This window comes from Biomphalaria glabrata, chromosome 3, assembly GCF_947242115.1.
Source record: "Biomphalaria glabrata chromosome 3, xgBioGlab47.1, whole genome shotgun sequence".
NCBI lineage: Eukaryota > Metazoa > Mollusca > Gastropoda > Planorbidae > Biomphalaria > Biomphalaria glabrata.
Window position 1 is genome coordinate 2,553,814 of NC_074713.1, and position 19,574 is coordinate 2,573,387.

Consider the following 19,574-nt stretch of genomic DNA (forward strand, 5'->3'; position numbering starts at 1 on the left):
TATGGGAGGAACATTAAAGGGTAAATCAGATTTTCAATAGCTTTTAGAGTTCTAGTTTTTTAAATCTAATCATGACGGACAGACCGACCAACAGACAAAACGCACAAAAATAAGCTTCTTTTATACGGATGGGGGCACTAAACAAAAAATAAATAAAATCTGATTTTTAAAAAACGTTTAAGGAATTGGTTTAGCACCTGATCATGTTGCGACGTTACGCTACTGCACGAAAATCACTGCATAAAAAGTCCATTTAAAAAAATGTGCGTGATATTTACATACAAAGTGCATTATTAGCCTTTATAAACAAACAGAAATGTTTTCTTTTAATTTTAGCAGCTAGTTGACCAGAAAAAACGTCTTTAACTATTATTTATATTTGTTGTAAACATTTCCTGTACATTTTTAAAATATATTTGACTTAGTGATACTGAAAATACACAAAAATTGTCCATCTTTGTTAGCATATTGTAACATTGCCTCCCTTACATTTACGTAATTGTTTTAGAATTGGTGTATTTTTATGAAAAAATCGCTTGCATTATTAATTTTATAAATTAAACGGTTTGCTTTTAGAAAACCAAAAGTAGCCGTTGCACCTAAACTTTTCAAGCCGGATTTAATGATGAAATAATATTTTTCATATCTCTTCTAGTTTTCGAGATCTGAGTGTGACAGACGGACATTTTGCACAAACCTAATAGCGGCTTTTTCCCCTTACGGGGGCCGCTAAAAAATTGTTAATAATAAATTGATGAAATTGTTTCTTCATTTTTTCAACAACTTTTTTTAAGAGAGTCTTTTGTTCTTATGCTATCATTTTAAATGAATTTTAATATTAAATCTAATAGCTGCTAGAAAGAAAGACAAAACAGCAACAGAAAAATGTTGGCAAGTAATTCAAGGGAGATAGTCTAGTGTTAAACCTTAAAACCAAAAATGGCGTATTTCCAATGACAATGTATGGTAATAAGAAATAAAACTTAAAAATTTATATTTTAAAAACTGTTTATCTCCGAGGAAATCAAATTACATATTTGTAATCTGCATTTTTTTCTGCATATTTTTAAAATATAAGAGAAACCTGATTTAGCGTTTCTAGTCTCGTATACTAATACCACATAATGATAATCAATCAGAATTTTTTTAAAATGATAATAATAATAGATCTAATTAATAATCTAATTAATTTTATTAATCAAATTAATCTATCTTTATCTGCTATCATAAAATTAAAATATTTTTAAATTTTAATTTAAAAATTAAATAGATCTATTCTAGATCTAGATGAGATCTATTCTAGATCTAGCTAGATCTAGTCTCTAGTCTAGAATCTTTTAATCTAGATTTTCTAGATCTAAAATCTAAATCTATGATCATTATTGACATTATCATGTCAGTATTGTCAGACTATCATTTCATTATAAATCATATCAATGATCTATTATCATCTATCATTACAATTACATTCAAGTCCAAGTCTACCACGAAAATACTTTTAAATAGATTATACACCCACCTGTCGTTTATCGGGTGAAGCTCACCAAACTGTCGTATTTCATTTTTTTGACGAATCGTCATCAAGTTAATTTTTTTCCTCTTATGTTTACCATGTCCATGATTACCGAACCCCTTTCTCCTTTTAGGTGCCATGCTTAGCTTTAGCACTTAGAGATTTTACTTCGAATTTCGCTAAATTAACAGCCAAAGTTTTTAGAAAGCAAAAATATAAACATCAAAAACTGACCTATATATATTTATTTCTTCCAGTCTGGATTTAGGCCTAGATCAGTGGTTCCCAAACCTTTTTGTCTCGTAAACCCCTTGCCATGTTTTCCAGTTTTCGGTTGACCACCTGCTAAGCTAATTATGCATTTTTGAAAATTCATCCACTTCAAATTTGTATTACTTTTTGTTTACTTCTAAGTGAAATTCAAATACAAATGAAGCAAAACTAAAAATTTTTATTATCTTATGAAATATCCACATACGTTACTTTAATAAAAAAAAAAAAAAGATGATTACGTCCTAAATGTAATATGTGTATTCAAACAAGACTGAAGTCTTATGTTTACCTGCTCCTGGGAAAGCCTACTCGGATCCAAGCATCACTATACATGGACAGGATATAAACGCAGTGGACAAATTCACATATCTTGGCAGCACACTCTCCAGAAACTAAAAATCGATAGTGAAATCGGCCTGCGTATCGCCAAGGCCAGTGCATCCTATGGCAGACTGTCTAAAAATGTCGTGAACAGACGTAGTATCACCACAAATACAAAGCTAGGGGTCTACTGAGCCGTCATCCTCCCTACATTGCTCTATGCCTCAGAAACATGGACAGTGTACAGTAAACATGCAAAGAAACTGAACCACTTCCACATGACATGTCTGAGAAAAATACTGAATGTCAAATGGCAAGACAAAATACCAGATACTGAAGTCCTTCGAAGAGCGTGTCTGCAAAGCATCCACACAATCCTGATGCAGTCCCAGCTGCGATGGGCAGTTCACGTCTGCAGAATGGAAGACCACCGCATCCCTAAACGACTCTTGTATGGCCAACTAAGCGAAGGAAAGCGCTCGCAAGGTGGCCAGAGAAAGCGCTTCAGGGACACCCTCAAAGCTTCTCTGAAGGCGTTCAGCATAGACCAAGCCACCTTGGAGACAGAGGCACATGACAGAGCATCATGGCGTCGCGCTGTGAAAACTAGCGCACAGGTTGCTGAGGAAAAAAGAACAACGCTAGCAGAAGAAAAACGCCAGAGAAGAAAAGCAAGGCAAACGACAGTAGCTCCAGCTGAAAAAACCTGCCCAGTGTGCGGCCGAACATTCCGGGCTCACATAGGTCTCACCAGCCACATGAGGAGGCATAAAACCCCAGTGCAAATTAAGCCCTCAGCCCCCTGGATGACAAAGTGGTCATCATCGAACCACGATATATGTGTATTGCATAAATTCATAAAAAAGCCTTTTAGTCGGCTGCTTTGACAAATCTCAAAATCGGGTTCAATTTGATTAGGTTCATTAAGTTCAATATTGAAACTTCTGTGGTAGTGATATTCAGTTTTTATTAGAAGATTGAAACCTTTTTTCCACTATAGATATAAAGATGGAAAAACAATTAGAACATTTCTGTTGATATTCCATAATAACTGATAAGTATCAGGTATAATATGTTTAAGCCAGAAAAGTTGATATCCCTGCGTTTTTCCGTATTATACTATAGGCCTAATTAAGTAGAAATATTATAAGACACGTAAGCTTCTCTTTGCGATGCTGAAGCAAACATTTTGTCCACTACGGGTCTATTCTGAATTTTATGTTTGAGTGTTCGAAAGTATTTTAAACCCAGATAATATCTGTTTTATCAGGGTGTCATCGTCTCGAATGATCCACAAGCTTAGATGGTGTCATGGCTTCATTACTTGAAACTTGACAATGGCAATGAAAGAAGAAATGAAGAAGACTTTCAGAAAATCAACATTATACCCAGTGGCGTCAATAGGGTGGGAGTCACCCGATGCGGTTTGCCCATTGTCACAGATAAAATAGTGAACCAAGTGTACTTTGTTTTATTTAGGTGAATTTTGTTGAATACACAGTGTTAAAATATGAATTGTGAACACTAGTTTGGAATGACCGGAAGTACGGGTGTATGAGAAAGCGAGAGTAGTCAGTTTACCTGTAGCAGTTAATTAAGCAGCTGCGCTTAAGTCAGTTAAAGAAGCAACCATATAAGAAGTAGGCTAAGTTAACCAAGTAACCATGTAGCAAGACAGTTAACCAAGTAGCCATGTAGTAAGCCAAGTAACCATGTAGCAAGACATTTAACCAAGTAACCATGTAGCAAGACAATTAACCAAGTAGCCATGTAGTAAGACAGTTAACCAAGTAACCACGTAGCAAGACAGTTAACCATGTAACCATGTAGCAAGACAGTTAACCAAGTAACCAGGTAGCAAGACATTTAACCAAGTAACCATGTAGCAAGACAGTTAACCAAGTAACCATGTAGCAAGACAGTTAACCAATTAACCACGTAGCAAGACAGTTAATCAAGTAACCATGTAGAAAGACATTTAACCAAGTAACCATGTAGCAAGACAGTTAACCAAGTAACCACGTAGCCAGACAGTTAACCAAGTAACCATGTAGCAAGACAGTTAACCAAGTAACCATGTAGCAACACAGTTAACCAAGTAACCATGTAGCAAGACAGTTAATCAAGTAACCAAGTAACCATGTAGCAAGACAGTTAACCAATTAACCACGTAGCAAGACAGTTAACCAAGTAACCATGTAGCAAGACAGTTAACCAAGTAACCATGTAGCAAGACAGTTAACAGACAATTATGTTCCAAGTGAATATATGTAGGTCCTATTGAAAATAATGTGCTAATTTTGTGACAGTGTGGATGGTATGTATCTACTACACCTACTCTTATTTTCGTAGTGATCGTCTTTATTGTACAACATTCTGTCACCTTGTCGAAAAGTTCAACAGGGAATCGGCGCCATTATCCCAATGACTGTTGGAATGGATTTTTTTTTCCAACGGCCAGACGTGGACCGGGAGCTCTCCACCCCTATTTTTATCTGATAGTGACCATTATTGGGTTGGGTCATGCCATACAATTTTGTGAGTGACCTCCAGTTGTCTCGTTCTGAGGCTGCATGTAAGCAGGTGCTCTCTTCTATGTCAGCTAGGGCAAGTTGGCGCCTAAGCTGGCCTTTGAAGCGTTTCCGTGGGGCGCCTCTGTTACGTCGACCACCTTTTAGCTCACCAAAAAGGACTGTCGTTGGCATACGCTCGTCCCCCATGTGGGATACGTTTAAAAGACTTCTTTTTTTTTTTTTTTTAATTCAGATGAGTTTCCCTATAATTAGCCAAAAGCCGCGTTTAGCATGGGGAATTTCTTCATATTCCTTTTCTGTAACCGCCACAATGCAGACAGTTTTCACTCAAAACAAATAAATATGAGATTTAAAAAATTGTCTCCATTCTAAGATTGTCTTTAGGTAAAGGTAGGCCTAATAATAGTATTTTTAGTAATTGAGTTGATTAGAAAAAAATCCTTACAGAACTATTTGTTTTCTCTTTTTGAAGGCCTTATTACACCATTTTTTTTAATTGAAACCAGACTCACTTGCATATATACACAATAAGAAAACACTAAACCCAATATAATGCATTTTATTTTTTTTATCATCTAACACAAAATATTGAGCAAAATGAAATATGTTTGAAAGGCTTTTTTTTTTTTTTTTGAAAAATTCAGATGAGTTTTTTTTTAAATCTATATTTACAAATACAAAAACCATTTCAGGAAAAATGCACAAAATAAATAAAAGTGGATACCAATGTTTCAAACAGAAAAGTCTTTCTTCTCACATAGTTTCAGATAAATACAACTTCTGTTTAGTACTAAAAAAAAAAAAAAAAAAAACAACAAACACTAACAAATCTTTGTTGGTATGATCTAGAACTACATCAGTGTTAATTAAAAAAAAATTAATTTATGGCTTTGAGGAGGATGATTTCCTGTGAAATTCACAAGAGTAAAATAATATTTGGACTAAAAATAGATCTAAGGCTACCAAAAGCTACATGGCATGCACTCCTGTTAATCAATCAATCCTCCCAATGAGCAATGGGTAGAGAATACATTTCATGTCAAACTTTGACACAAAGATATGACTGATATCTTACCCTAAAGGGGAGGGGGGGGGGGTGGTGTTAAACCTTCACCTAATGTCTTCTATAAAATGCTGGCAATGAACAACAGAATGAGAGAATTGCAATAAGGCAGTCACTACCACTGACTCATAAGATAATTTATACGAGGATGAAAATAAATTAACTATATTTTCAATTGTTTCTCACCAAAAAAATATTACTTTTTATAAACTAGTATTTACCATTGTGCATTACATTAAAAAAAACAAAAATTTCATAGATAATATCATAGTCTCTGGCTTATATAATGTTTGGATGATACAGTCAGTATGCTACATGGGAATGAAACATCCTCTCACTTGTCACAAAGATAAAACAGTTTCAATTTAGTGAAACAAAAAATGATTGGGGACTTTTCTAAGTATAAAAGGTGACAATTTAATGTTAGTAAGGAGTAAGATTTCAGTAAAACTAAAGTATACAAAAATGTGTAAGACAACATATAAAAGAAATCAGAATTGCACCAATATGACAGCATGAAATGCCCTTAGTTTGTTGCTTCCATGGGATTTTTCTTTGACGATGGCATTCCAATATGGCACGGATACTATTTTCAAACTACCTGTTTGATATTTAACCACATTTCACTGTTTAAAAGGCAATTTTAGTTCCAGTGGCCTCTTGAAATTCAAGAGGAAACTAATTTCTGAAAACAATGTTTTGAATGATTGGATTCTACAAAGTATGAAATATAATATATAAGCTATGACATTGAATGCATTAACAACACTCGCCAAATTCTAGCAATTATATCAGCTATATAAAGTATTTGAGTAGGTGAGTTTCAAATAACGCAATAACTATAGTACAAATATCACTGTGATAAATTGATGGCACGTGGTTTCTCTCTACTGTGGATATTCACATGAGCGCAGGTTGTACTCAACTGCCTTATATACTGAAATGAGTGCATGCTGTAATCAACTGCACTATATTGAAATGAGCATAGGCTTTAATCAACTGCATTGTATATTGAAATGATCGCAGACTTTTATCAACTGCATTATATATTCAAACTTTAGTATCTTGGAAATAAACATTTTCTTTGCAAGAGCAGTTCACATATTTTCTTTATAAATCACAGACAATGATACATTTTATATTATGGCCAGATTCTTCTAGTGCTATACAAGAAATCATAAACATCCATACAAAATTTAACAAAGAAGGAACACAGTGTTATGTTGTCTATCAGAAGACACGTACAGATGTTATATCTCTATTACGAACAAATATTTTGTTATTTTAGTAACAGCCCTGTAAACGTTTCTTGAGCTGTTCTATTCTCAACACACAGTAATACAAAAAAGACAACTTGTACAGAAACTTGTATCATCTTTTTTTAGTTTCAACAAACATTTCAAATATAGTTTTTAAAAATAACAATTTTTATAGAAGAATGTCTTCTTAAAATCTGCTCAGAACAACTGATACCCAGGTTTAGGATGTATGACATGTTACAGAGAATATACATACAATAATCACATATATATTTTTCCTTATTAGTAGATACAAATGTAAATATGTTCTTAACATTCATCACAGTAACACATTTGAAACAATAAAAAAAAAAGATTACAAACAAATCAATATTGTAAATAGTAATATTTAAAAAAAAACAACACAAATCACCCAAATAAAAAAAATATAGAATAACTTATAAGTCAAACAGTGAGTTACACAATGGCTATGCAGGTGAAGTTATGTTGTGTACAATGAGGGCCCACCAAGCTTAAAAGAAAACAAAAAAAAAACAGCATCACCACAATCACTTTTCTGTCCAGGGACACAGGCTAATATAGCGAAACAATCTGACAGCTCAACACAGGCTGACACACTGACATGAGGTTGATATACTGACATGATACAGTGTTATAGCAATGTTGTGAAGAAACTCAAAAAAAAAAATTAAAAAAAAAATCACCAGCTAGAGTTATGGCACTTGGTACAACAACAGGGACATAACCCTCAGATAAATAGATCAACTATGTACACAAAATGAAGTGGTTCAACAAGTCATTGATAAAAATAATAGCTGCAAGAAGAATGGACAACACCAGGAAACAAAAAGTTATTTAACAGTAATCCACACGAAATATTTGTTTCAGAATTCTTTTTTTTTACATCATACTTTTACCATTTTTTTTTTTACCTTTACAAAAAATCCCCTGAGAAAAATAATACAATAAAACTGCAATAAATTGAAGAAACAGTGAAATGAAAATCAAGTCTACCTACAATGAGTACAACATTGTTTTAGTCACAAAAAGAAGGATTCCATTGAAGGACAAAGTTCATGTGAGTGTGTTTTCAAAGTTCCATGAAGAAAAAAAGGTGAACACACTGCAATAAGTTGTCCACAAAATGAAAAATGACAAGTTGGCAGCAGATTGAACTTCAGAAAACATTTCTGGATAAAACCTTTAATCATAAATGCAGCAAAAAGAAAAATAGGATTGGTTATTATTCTAAAAGAGTAGTCTTCATTTTTAAAAATTTGAACTGAAGCTTCTTGTTTTTAAGTTGTCAACAAATAAAAACTTCTAGTAAATAAGCTAAAACATTTATTCTGTGATCCACTTTATGGCTAGCGTAACGCTGTCAAAAATGAGGTGAATTGGCAGCATTCCCGAAATTAGAAGAAAATATCACATATGATAATATTCTGACACAGGTAAGAGAGCCGGCATAAGAAATGAGATACTTTGCCTACAATGAAGTAGATTTTAAAATCAAACATGGCAGCTCAAAATCTCAGCATTAAAGAAACACAAAGAAAAGGCTCCTTAATTTTACAGAGTGTCAAGCCTAATCCCCTTTTACGATTCTTGACCAAAGGAAAGGATTTAACCCACAGCGCAGCAATGAAAGACTGACTCTTTACCCTCTCCCCCAGCCCCCCCAATTGACATGATCATTTGATCATCTCTGTTTATTGTGGGAACACAACTCCTGCCCAGCAAGCCTGGAGCCCAAACTCCACAAGGGATTCTTAAGTACTCCTACTGCCACTATACACGAGATGGCTGCCAGATTTAGATTACACTATATTAATTTCAACCTCAAAATTTATTATCAAAGATGAACAATAACAGAGGTTATTTAATAAGAGACCTTCGGAAACTGCAACATTATAAATCTTTCATTTTGAAATATTTGACCAAAATGTTTTTTAAAGATTTCCTCTCGAACGTTTTGTTAGCAACTTTTTTTACCATCCTCCCCCCATCAAACTTTGAAAGTTGTGTATAAAAAGGCACAAGAATAAAAAAAAGGTTATGAGGCAGGCCAAAATGTCAACAGATTTCAGTGTGACTATTTACTTACAACGTTGATACTAGCAAAGATTTAGGTACTAGTAGTTATTACCTGACACTGACCCAGGTGTTGAATAGTGTTGAAATAGTACTTTCATAACCACTGTAGTATTTGTTTTAGCCAAAAGGAAAGTATACATTTAGTATAAACATTTAGTGTACACATTTAGCTTCTGGACTATAGAAACATTTCCGCGGTAGTTTAAATCCTTGTAAGTTGACTCCTGGATCACATTCTATATCTAGAGAGTCTTTAAACACTAGAATGTTCTCATTCTAATTTCAGGGTTATTTTTGTAATCCACAAGTCTTGATTCCAGACAGAAATCACACTATGGCACAAGATAAATGTACAAAAAATGAACTTCCGCTCCTTAAACAAAGAGAAGAGTCTAGCAACAGCTTCAGTTAGATGTGCATTGCGGTTGTTAGGGGCAGTTGTTCCACAGTTCTGTCGCAACTGCGACTGCTCTAATTACAAGCTCCAGTTGGGGCTTTTTTCACCCGTAGTTACTGAGTTGTACATTTCAGTGTACGAACTGCTCTCATTACAAGCTCCAGTCGGAGCTTTTTTCCACCCGTAGTTACAGAGTTGTACATTTCAGCGTACAACTAGAACTGCTCTCATTACAAGCTCCAGTCGGGGCTTTTATCACCCGTAGTTACCGAGTTGTACATTTCAGCGTACAACTAGAACTGCTCTCATTACAAGCTCCAGTCGGGGCTTTTATCACCCGTAGTTACCGAGTTGTACATTTCAGCGTACAACTGAGGTATATGAAGCTGAGAATGTTTGGTGATCACCAAGCTGACAGAGATGTTGTGCTGCATTGAAAACTGAGAAAACTCAGACAAGCGAAGCAGCATCTCTCCAAACCGAAGGTCACCATTAGGGAAATTATCTGAAGAAGACAGAGAATAAATAAATAAATAAACTAACCGCATAAATATTAGTAAAATCAAATGCTAGTCTATAAATAAATATAAAAACAAATCTTACTGAAACTATAATAATCTAGACAGAAATACAAATAAAAAATCTGGTAAAAAAAAAAAAAAGCTTATTTTATTGGTCCCAAAAGTAGAATCTAGTTTGAATTCTATTAAAAGACTTTGTTTTTAAAAAGAATGAACACTTACAAAATTCATATTCATGAAAAGCTTCCATGTACTTTTCTTTTAATTCTTTGACTTTCTTTGAGTCTATAAGTCCTTGATATTCTGAAATCAAATGTACAATCTGATATTAAAATGTGTTCACGATTCAAGAGGGGAAAAATAATGACTAAAATGAACAGCATTGATCTGTCTACTACCATCCTTACTAACTCTATATCTACTACCATCCTTATTTATCTACTACCATCCTTATTAATTCATGTGTGAAAACAAAAATATAAAGAATATATAAACAAGAAAATCTTGTTACTTCAATATGTCTTCAATGCTATTTAAATGCACATCTAGACACTTGACAGTATGTTATTGCTGAATTAATGTACATCATATTTTGTGTACACGTGTACTGAACTTTCCACTTATTGTTGGAACATTGTTTAATAGTGTCATAAGACAAGTTGTAAGGTATTGCTTTTGTTTGCCTTTATGTAACAGCAAGATTTCTGTACTGGAATATTTGTCTTAAAGTCTCTCTGTGATAACCAATGCTCATAATCAGATAAACTTTAACTCTTTCTCTCCTAACTGACGATACCAGCGTTGATTCCACCAGAATGTGGTAAATAATTACGGAGAGAAAGAGTTAAGCCAGCAACTCTTTGTCAAGTTTGCAACAGTCTATATTGGACACAAAACTAATTTTGGTGAAATAAACAATGTCTTCTTCTACAGACTCAAAAAATGTTTTGTGTTTTCAAAACAATAAAGAAACACTGAATACCAAAAGAGGTTCATCAACACTTACCATCATTTAATAGCAGCATACAAGAGAGGTACGCATACTCTAAATCTGTTAACACAAGTCTTTTGGCCATGACACCCGTATGTTTGAAGTGACTCAGCAGGATTTGAAACTCTGGGAATAGCTCCTGAAGCAAAATGACGAAGACAACGTGTGATTTTTAAATGGCACCATTTCTTGACTTAATCTATTAGTCTGCCAAAGTTAATCTAGGAGCTGACTTGACTTTTAATTACTTTTATACAGTGGATCTTTCAAACTTATAGCATGCTCAGCGTGGCTCCAATCTCAATATTGAGGACCAGTGTGGGAAGGGGGTTAGGGATGGAGTATCTGGGAGAAGGCTACCCAGCATTCCACATTTTTATGGCACAGAATCATTGTTTGCCTGTGTTTGAGCATGGGAATAGATGTTACAGTCAAGCACAGTATATTTAGAGGCTACATAAATGTATTTTTATTTTAAAAACAAGACCAACTTAAAATTCATTTCTCTCATTTAGTAACTGGCACGTAGCTAATACTGGCAATTTTTTTTTCCATTGAAATCTTATTGCTATGTCCTCAGCTAACATCAAACCATTAGACTATCTAGCATTTATTTCTGGCATTAGTATTGACCAATTTCTATTTACATTTTTACATTCATAAATAAAATTTTGAATCAACATTGTGGTCTAAAAACAGAACTGAAAAAAAAAATTGTTTGCTCTTTTAATTTTTCTATGGGTCAGCATATCAATAGGAAAAAAAAAAGAAGTTGACAATGCAAAGAAGCTTTGTTATATATCTATAAAAGTTAATGATGAACACCTTTGTATGATCTCCATAACAGTCAAAGGTGAACAGTTTTATTTGATGCTATACCCATTGTTCTTACAATTAAGACAAAAATATTCCTTTTTAAGGAGATGCCTAAGTGATTCTCTGAAGCCTTACCATTATTTTGTCCTGTTCAACACAGCAAAAGTTAAAATAATTGTAAAATCCTGTTTCTGGTTCATATTCTCTGCTGTGAATCAAAATGACAAGTCCATAGGTAGCAGTCCTTAACAAAAGAACTTGATCTTCAATTTTCAAGAGGCGGAAACCTGGTGAAAGATAGTGAAACATACAAGCATATTTGAAAGAATTTTTAATCAAACTAATTTATTGTATAGTAACAAACTGCTTCCCTATAACAACGGATTATTCTTAGGTCAAGTCTAAATTAAGTTGTATGGAGAATCATTTACAAGGGTTGATGCACATTCACAAGTAATTTAGTAGCCGGACATTTTAAAATTGGAACTCATTCTATTTCATCACTACCCAACACATGTCCATCTCATTCCTACTGGCTACTGTTAGCTGTATTTCTATAAACAGTCTGATGGCTACTGTTAGCTGTATTTCTATAAACAGTCTGATGGCTACTGTTAACTGTATTTCTATAAACAGTCTGATGACTACTGTTATCTGTACTTCTACAAACAGTCTGCTACAAATGATATCTTACCAGGAACTTTCTTAGCAAAACGTACAATACACTTGGCATGGAAATTAAAATGTTCCATCATTTTTTCCCAGCATGTGTCCACACTAGTAAACCTTGACTCATCTATTTGACGGCTCTTTGCTCTTTGCTGTAACAAGACAAATATTTCTATAAATATTTCTAGACACAAGAGCTGAAGCTAACAAAAACATACAAAATTGAAACAAAAAAGATTATTTAAACGACAATTATAAAACTTCTGACAGTCATGAAATAGCTAAAGCTTTGCAGCTGTAAAGCTCTGGAAATTCCCCCCCCCCCCCCCCCAATTAGTCTCAATGGCAGAATCTGTTATACTTCAAACCAAGTAAGAATAAAACCTTGGTTACAATTTAGCACATTATATGTATTTAGTGAGATAGGATTGTAGTTCATAACTTCTGATATTTGTGCTAAAAATATTAAAACCTGCCTCTTTATCTGAATTGCTTACCAAACAGATGACCCATGGGCAGACCCTTTGAGTCCGCATCTGAGTTTGTGTTAAAACAGAAAATCTGATCAGCTTATTTTCATTCATGACATGAACCTAATTTGACACATTTTTTCCCCACATTCAATCAATGTTACAGAGCTTCATATCCATTCTAAAGCCGCTTTTACTTTCTTCACTAAAAGAGAAATATTAAAAAGAGAAAAACAATGCACAATTTTTGCTAACTGAGGAAGAGATATTTTCTGGCATCAGTCTACTTTAGAAAAAACAAAAGTCCAGCTAGTTTTCTATTTACTTAAACTAGTATTGATGTTTCAATAATTCAATGTTCTGATTGCTAAGTTGAGAATCAGTTGCCAAGTGTCAATCCTGAATGACACAGAGATTTGTGTATAACATTTCTATCCTTTAATCTTATAACTTCTTTGAATGGAGAGCCCACACTCCATGCTACTTTTACAGTTCACTTAAATAAACTCTCCTCATGTTTTGGGGTTATTTATTCCTTGGGGGATCTCCAATTTTGTTGACATTTGTTGAAATCCATTTCTTAAGAAAACCTTTTGTCAATTAGGAAGTTTTTGATTAAACTAAGTGAGGGTTAGGGTTAATTAAGCACAGACTTTTGACCAATCTTGAAGAATGGCATCCCTTCTATTTGAAAAAAAACAAAAACCAATCCATTAAATTAAAAAATTGTCTTTTGATAAAATCTCATCAAGCCATGCTGGTGTGGAGTAAGAGCATAATGTCAATCTAAGTGTAAACAATATAGGTTAGTGTGTTAGATCCTTTCCACCCACTAGTCTGATTTAGCGAGTGCTGAAAAGTTAGTTCAGGCTAGTTCATTAAATAATGCAAGTAAGCTAGATACTATGTCACTTGGACAAAAACTTCCATTGGTTTGCAGTTAAATGCTAACGGCTCTTTGAAACAAGTTCCAATGATTGAGACATGTTCACATTGAGAGACTGATACAAACTGAGAGATGACTATGACCAAGAAGTGGGAGATGGAGGACAGACAGACAGACAGGATTATTACCATCACAGCCCTAACTTCCCGCAGTACAGCAGGGGATGGCAGGATGGGATATGTTGTAAAAAATCTGATTGGATGCCTATCAAAGGGTCTTGAGTTTGAATTCCGACTCAATCTGAGATATATTTGCTGAGCGCCTAAAGTCAGCATGGAAACCTTCTCCCAGGTACCCGATATACACAAGAGATAGGAACATAGCGCTCTGCCATAAGCATGAACAGTTGCGCTATTCAAAAGCAATTTAAAAAAAAATAATTTTTTATGCAAAATTGGAATAGGGCCCATTGTGACCATAGTCTATAGTGCATACCGCACAAACTGCCATCCATCGTAGAGAATTATAATTAGAAAAGACTGACAGAATTGTATCCTCCAGATCAAGCACAAAAAAATAAAAAAATACAACAAACTTAATGCTAAACGGTAAAGAATAAAACTATTAACACCAGTGCATCTCAACCTTCAGAGAATAACACTGTCACAAACTGCTGTAATTTATGACCACATATTGAGAAACACTTTGCTAGGCTATGTTTATCCCACAACATCTTTACTAGCAAACATTTCGTGTTAAATCTTGACTTGTTAAGACTATCCTTTGCTATGAAAAAGTAGCTAATATGAACAATAAACAAAAAAAAAGCTGACTTACCGTTAAACAAATATGAAACAAAGCATTAGCTGCCTGAATTAAAATATCATCAAGTTCCTTGTAAGTGACATCACTCCCATCAGGGAACTGCATAACCACTTTATTGTTATTCCTTTTGGGTAGCACAGGGGGGCTGTGGTCAGGTTCAGGTGGTGACCGGTAGATGACCTCTCTGTCTGTTTGGTAGATGAACTCTCTGTCTGTGGAGTACGTTGGTGACTTGATGGTTCGATATGGTTTCTCTTTATGGTAAACAGGATGTGGTTCTTTCTTAGCCTGTGAGCTACCATTGTGGTACTGATTATTCACATTGTTGTGCTGACTTGAGCGATCCGAAACAGGGGATTGTGGGTAAGGCTCATGGTACACATTTTTCACTCTCGTAGGTGAGTAGTTCTGGTGACCTTGAGCATATGAGAACTGCATTCCTCTGGGAATGTAATAGTCCTGAGAATCGTGAATGAATTCCGGGTCAGATCTTTGGTAGCCTGGTTGGTCATGCTCATGATAGGACAAGCTGTTGGTGTGCATGTGTACAGCACGAGGGCCGGGTGAGCTGACAGGATCTCTGTATCCATCTTTAAAACAAGGAGAGCTGCTCTCAACGTGAGAGCTATAGTTGGTGTAACTGGGATCGGTCCTGTACACAGGATGACTGCTAGCCTTGTAAATTTCTTTTTTAGGGTGATAACTTTTCAGAGGCGCATCCTCATTATCCTGCGAGTTAAACTGGTGAGGAAATCTATTGGGGCTTAACATTTCGTTGCTGTGTCTGAGTGAGCCTGACAAACGTGGGGAAAGTGGACCTGAGTTGTACATATGCGTGGCGGGTGGGTAACGTTTCGGGGGCATTGAAGTAGAGAAGGAGTTGGAGCGAGTAGATGGAAGTAAGGGGGGTTGATAGTCAAGACTGGACATTGATGAGCGGCGGACAGACAAGTCCATGCCGACTTCCTGTGACTGATACTGGTCGTTATAACAGCAAGGGCTGTCACTCATGTGGAATGGATGATTGGAGGTGGTGTCCCTGTTCTGGGAGTAGTGAGGCTCACTGTACACTGACTGTTCATGGGAGGGTATCCTTGGTTTCTCTTTATGCATCGGTGAGTCTGACGGGTGAACAGAGTGTAACGGACTACCTACATCAGAAAACTGTCTCGAGTGGTCCAGGGGACTGAGGTTTTCTTGTTTAGGATTTCTGATGTCACCGGGAGAATTGAGGCAGTGTTCCTGATCAAGTTCAACATCGCCAGGCAAACAAGGCTGAAGGACAACAGAGTCGAAATTAAAATTCTCCGCCTTGCTATTTGGTAAATTTGGCTCTGTTTTGAGAGCTATTTGCTTCTTAGCTTCAAGGGATATGGCATGCTTCACAGCATTAGGTTGACGCCCGATTCGGCTACCTAGGAACAAAAAAAGAAATAAGCTCATTAAATATTGTGCGTCAAGAAAATTTGATTCCAGCATATTTATTTATACTAAAATAAATGAAATCATTCAGTCGAAATCTATGATGACTGTGAATTTAGAATCGTTTATAAATGAAGGTACATAGAGAGCTGTTCACTGATGAGTTGCTATTATCACTCAATTAAAAAAAAAAAAGTTTATAAATGAGTGAATGAGAAGAGACTGACCATCCACTGACATGCCAATTTGAATACATTTGTTGTAGCGACACGCCTTGCACATATTCCTGGTCATTGCATTGACCTCACAGGTTCCACTTTTGCTGCATTTGTAGTTGTAAGCTTCTCTCTCTTTGACCATCCTCCTGAAGAAGCCCTACAGATGTGACAGATTAAAGAATTACATAGAGATTTAAACTTAAGAAACTTGTAGTCATTGAATTTCTTTTTCCCTTTTGTTTTAGTTCTTTTCTTCTTCAAGGAAGTTTTGATATTTTGAGACTTAGAGAAATCAGCTCAGACATACAATATATTTGTTTGCTATTTAGAGATATCAACTTAGACATACACTATATTAATTTGATATTTAGAGATATCAATTTAGACATACACTATATTAGTTTGATATTTAGAGAAATCATCTTAGACATACACTATATTAATTTGATATTTAGAGATATCAATTTAGACATACACTATATTAATTTGATATTTAGAGATATCAACTTAGACATACACTATATTAGTTTGATATTTAGAGAAATCAATTTAGACATACACTATATTAGTTTGATATTTAGAGATATCAACTTAGACATACACTATATTAGTTTGATATTTAGAGAAATCAATTTAGACATACACTATATTAATTTGATATTTAGAGATATCAACTTAGACATACACTATATTAGTTTGATATTTAGAGAAATCAATTTAGACATACACTATATTAGTTTGCTATTTAGAGATATCAACTTAGACATACACTATATTAATTTGATATTTAGAGAAATCAACTTAGACATACACTATATTAGTTTGATATTTAAATATTTAGAGATATCAACTCAGACATACACTATATTAATTTGATATTTAGAGATATAACTTAGACATACACTATATTAGTTTGCTATTTAGAGATATCAACTTAGACATACACTATATTAGTTTGCTATTTAGAGATATCAACTTAGACATACACTATATTAGTTTGCTATTTAGAGATATCAACTTAGACATACACTATATTAGTTTGCTATTTAGAGAAATCATCTTAGACATACAATATATAAGGTTCAAATGCTCATCTTTCTGAATGGACAGTTTTACTTACTTACTCCAGTCAGTGGAGCCCAACCCTCCCCCCAACTAAATCACACTGATGGTTATATTACTTGAAAATGTGCATACTTATTTTTTTTTTTTACATCGGCCCCTTCCCCCACCTTTGTTTTTTTGCAATTAAAAAAAAAAAGATAAAAAGGCACACATTATATTTCATGTTCTAAAACTTACATAATTATTACTGAAAAAAAATAGACTAGCCCCAGGCTGGTTAGTTTTTACATTTCTATCAATCTCCCTTTTCCTGACAGTTAATTTTAGCCCTCACTGTACTAGGTAAATGTCAAACTTTGTGAAAAATAAAAGTACACACTAGACTTAGCCAAGTTGCAAGGGGATACTTCTAATCTCTATCAACATGTCCTAACTATCAGGGAATTCAACTCAAGTGGACAACAATACTTCTAATCTATATCAACATGTCCAAACTATCAGGGAATTCAAACTCAAGTGACCACTGACCTTGCACCCCTCACAGGTGAGAGCCCCAAAGTGGAATCCTGAGGATGGAGCTGCACAAACTCTACATGGTATCTCCTGGACACCAACCTTGTTCGCATTCTTCTGACCATCCTCTGGACACACAAAAAAAAAAGACAAAAAAATATATATTTCATCTAGATAAGTGGACAAAGAAATAGTACCAGATGGTAGATCTAACCTTTAGTTTAAGCTAGATCTAAATTTCAATTAGTTTTAACTCATTAAATTTTGACTTAAGAACTAGAAGAGTTTTTAAATAGTTTGTAAGTAGATCTAAATCTGACAATAAACAAAAAAACAAAAAAAAAACACTTTAAACAGTAGAGTAGAGCAATATAATTATATTTAGTATAAAATTGAAAAAAAAAAAAAGATGAATCACACAAACAAAAACAAATGGTATTTATGTTGTTGGCTCTATCTCTCTTTTTGTGAATCATGATCCATACAATTCACACAAGAAATATAAATTGTTCTGTCTTCAAATCATTACCTACATGTTTGTGAACTTCTAAAAATTCAAGTGACAGTCAATTGATAGTGTTGCTATGTAAAAAAAGACTATATCTTAGAACATTGAAGTGGACAGAATGATTGCTATCAAAAGTGAGAAATAGAACTTCAGAGAACGATTATTTCCTCAGGCAACAACTGTGATGATTTTATAATAAGTTCAGCTCATGTCTAAGTAAGTAAGAAAATCCTTTAAGACCCAAGCTATCCATGGGTCATCAGATGATGTGCCAGTGATTATAAGGCCTGTCATGTGACCAACACATCTTTAGATCTTAACAATTCCTGAATGGGAACAAATGTATTTCAACTCAACTCAGCAAAGACCCAACATTTCTTGATACAATAACCAAGTTCCCATTTCACTCTATAGCAGAGGTTCTCAACCTGTGAGTCGCGACCCCCTTGGGGGTCGATTGACGATTTGCCAGGTGTCGCCAAAGACAATCGAAAAAAAGGATTGTTTTTATTTATTCTTCTATTTCTGCGAGGGGAGGGGGGGTCGCGGCAGAGTCGGGGATTGTTAAAAGGGGTCGCCGAGCTTAAAAGGTTGAGAACCGCTGCCCTATAGGGACAGACTCTTTAATAAAACTCCTGTAAGTGATTACCAATAAGATATAAAAAAAAATAAGTTTTGTGCTTCACATGTTGCTATGGAGACTGAGTGAGTGTTAAAGAGTATTTTGGAATGACGTATTAGTATGACCTTGGGTGATATTTTAAGACAATGATGCAATAGTTATTTTTTCCCCCCTCTCCATTCACCACAGTAATAGCAGAGTCTGGAGACAGTCACAGGTAGCTCTGACTGGAGACACAAGCAGAGACCTTACAGCAGAGGTGAAATTAGATTTGTCTTGACTAACTTAGGTCTAGGCATACAAAAAAAAAAATTGACGAAAACTGATCTTCAATCTCAGTGTGTTTGTGATGTGGGCATCTTGCACCTACCTACATAAATCTCATAGAAAGTGAAATACAACATTGAGGCAACATGTTGCCATCGATTTCGTTTCGTTTTCCGGTTCGTCTTTTCAAAAATGGTAAGGAAAGCCCCCCCCCCTCGGGTTATATCCCATAGTGCAGTGGTTCCCAAACGTTTTCAATAACGGATCACTTCGTACATACTGAGTATTTAGCGGCAACACTTTGCTTTTTTTTTTTAAAGAGAG

General features: G+C 34.8%; 2 protein-coding genes across 5 annotated transcripts in view; both read right to left on the minus strand.

Moving 5' to 3' along the window:
- LOC106054235 (U3 small nucleolar RNA-associated protein 25 homolog) overlaps window positions 1–1,688 on the minus strand; it is a 28,401-nt gene extending 26,713 nt beyond the window's left edge. Inside the window, exon 1 of the mRNA XM_056023620.1 lies at window positions 1,520–1,688. Within this exon, the coding sequence (XP_055879595.1) occupies window positions 1,520–1,653 (134 nt within the window). The 5' untranslated portion in view covers window positions 1,654–1,688. The remainder of the gene's footprint in view (window positions 1–1,519) is intronic.
- Window positions 1,689–5,433: 3,745 nt separating this feature from the next.
- The window catches only part of LOC106054226 (uncharacterized), a 79,300-nt gene continuing 65,159 nt past the window's right edge, over window positions 5,434–19,574 (minus strand). For all 4 annotated transcript variants that reach the window (XM_056022891.1, XM_056022894.1, XM_056022892.1 and 1 more), the window contains exons 4-11: window positions 17,869–17,981; window positions 16,285–16,432; window positions 14,648–16,050; window positions 12,480–12,606; window positions 11,921–12,072; window positions 10,985–11,108; window positions 10,201–10,281; window positions 5,434–9,962 (exon numbers count right to left, since the gene is read on the minus strand). In XM_056022891.1, coding sequence (XP_055878866.1) covers window positions 9,766–9,962; window positions 10,201–10,281; window positions 10,985–11,108; window positions 11,921–12,072; window positions 12,480–12,606; window positions 14,648–16,050; window positions 16,285–16,432; window positions 17,869–17,981 — 2,345 coding nt within the window. In that variant the 3' untranslated portion in view covers window positions 5,434–9,765. The remainder of the gene's footprint in view (window positions 9,963–10,200; window positions 10,282–10,984; window positions 11,109–11,920; window positions 12,073–12,479; window positions 12,607–14,647; window positions 16,051–16,284; window positions 16,433–17,868; window positions 17,982–19,574) is intronic.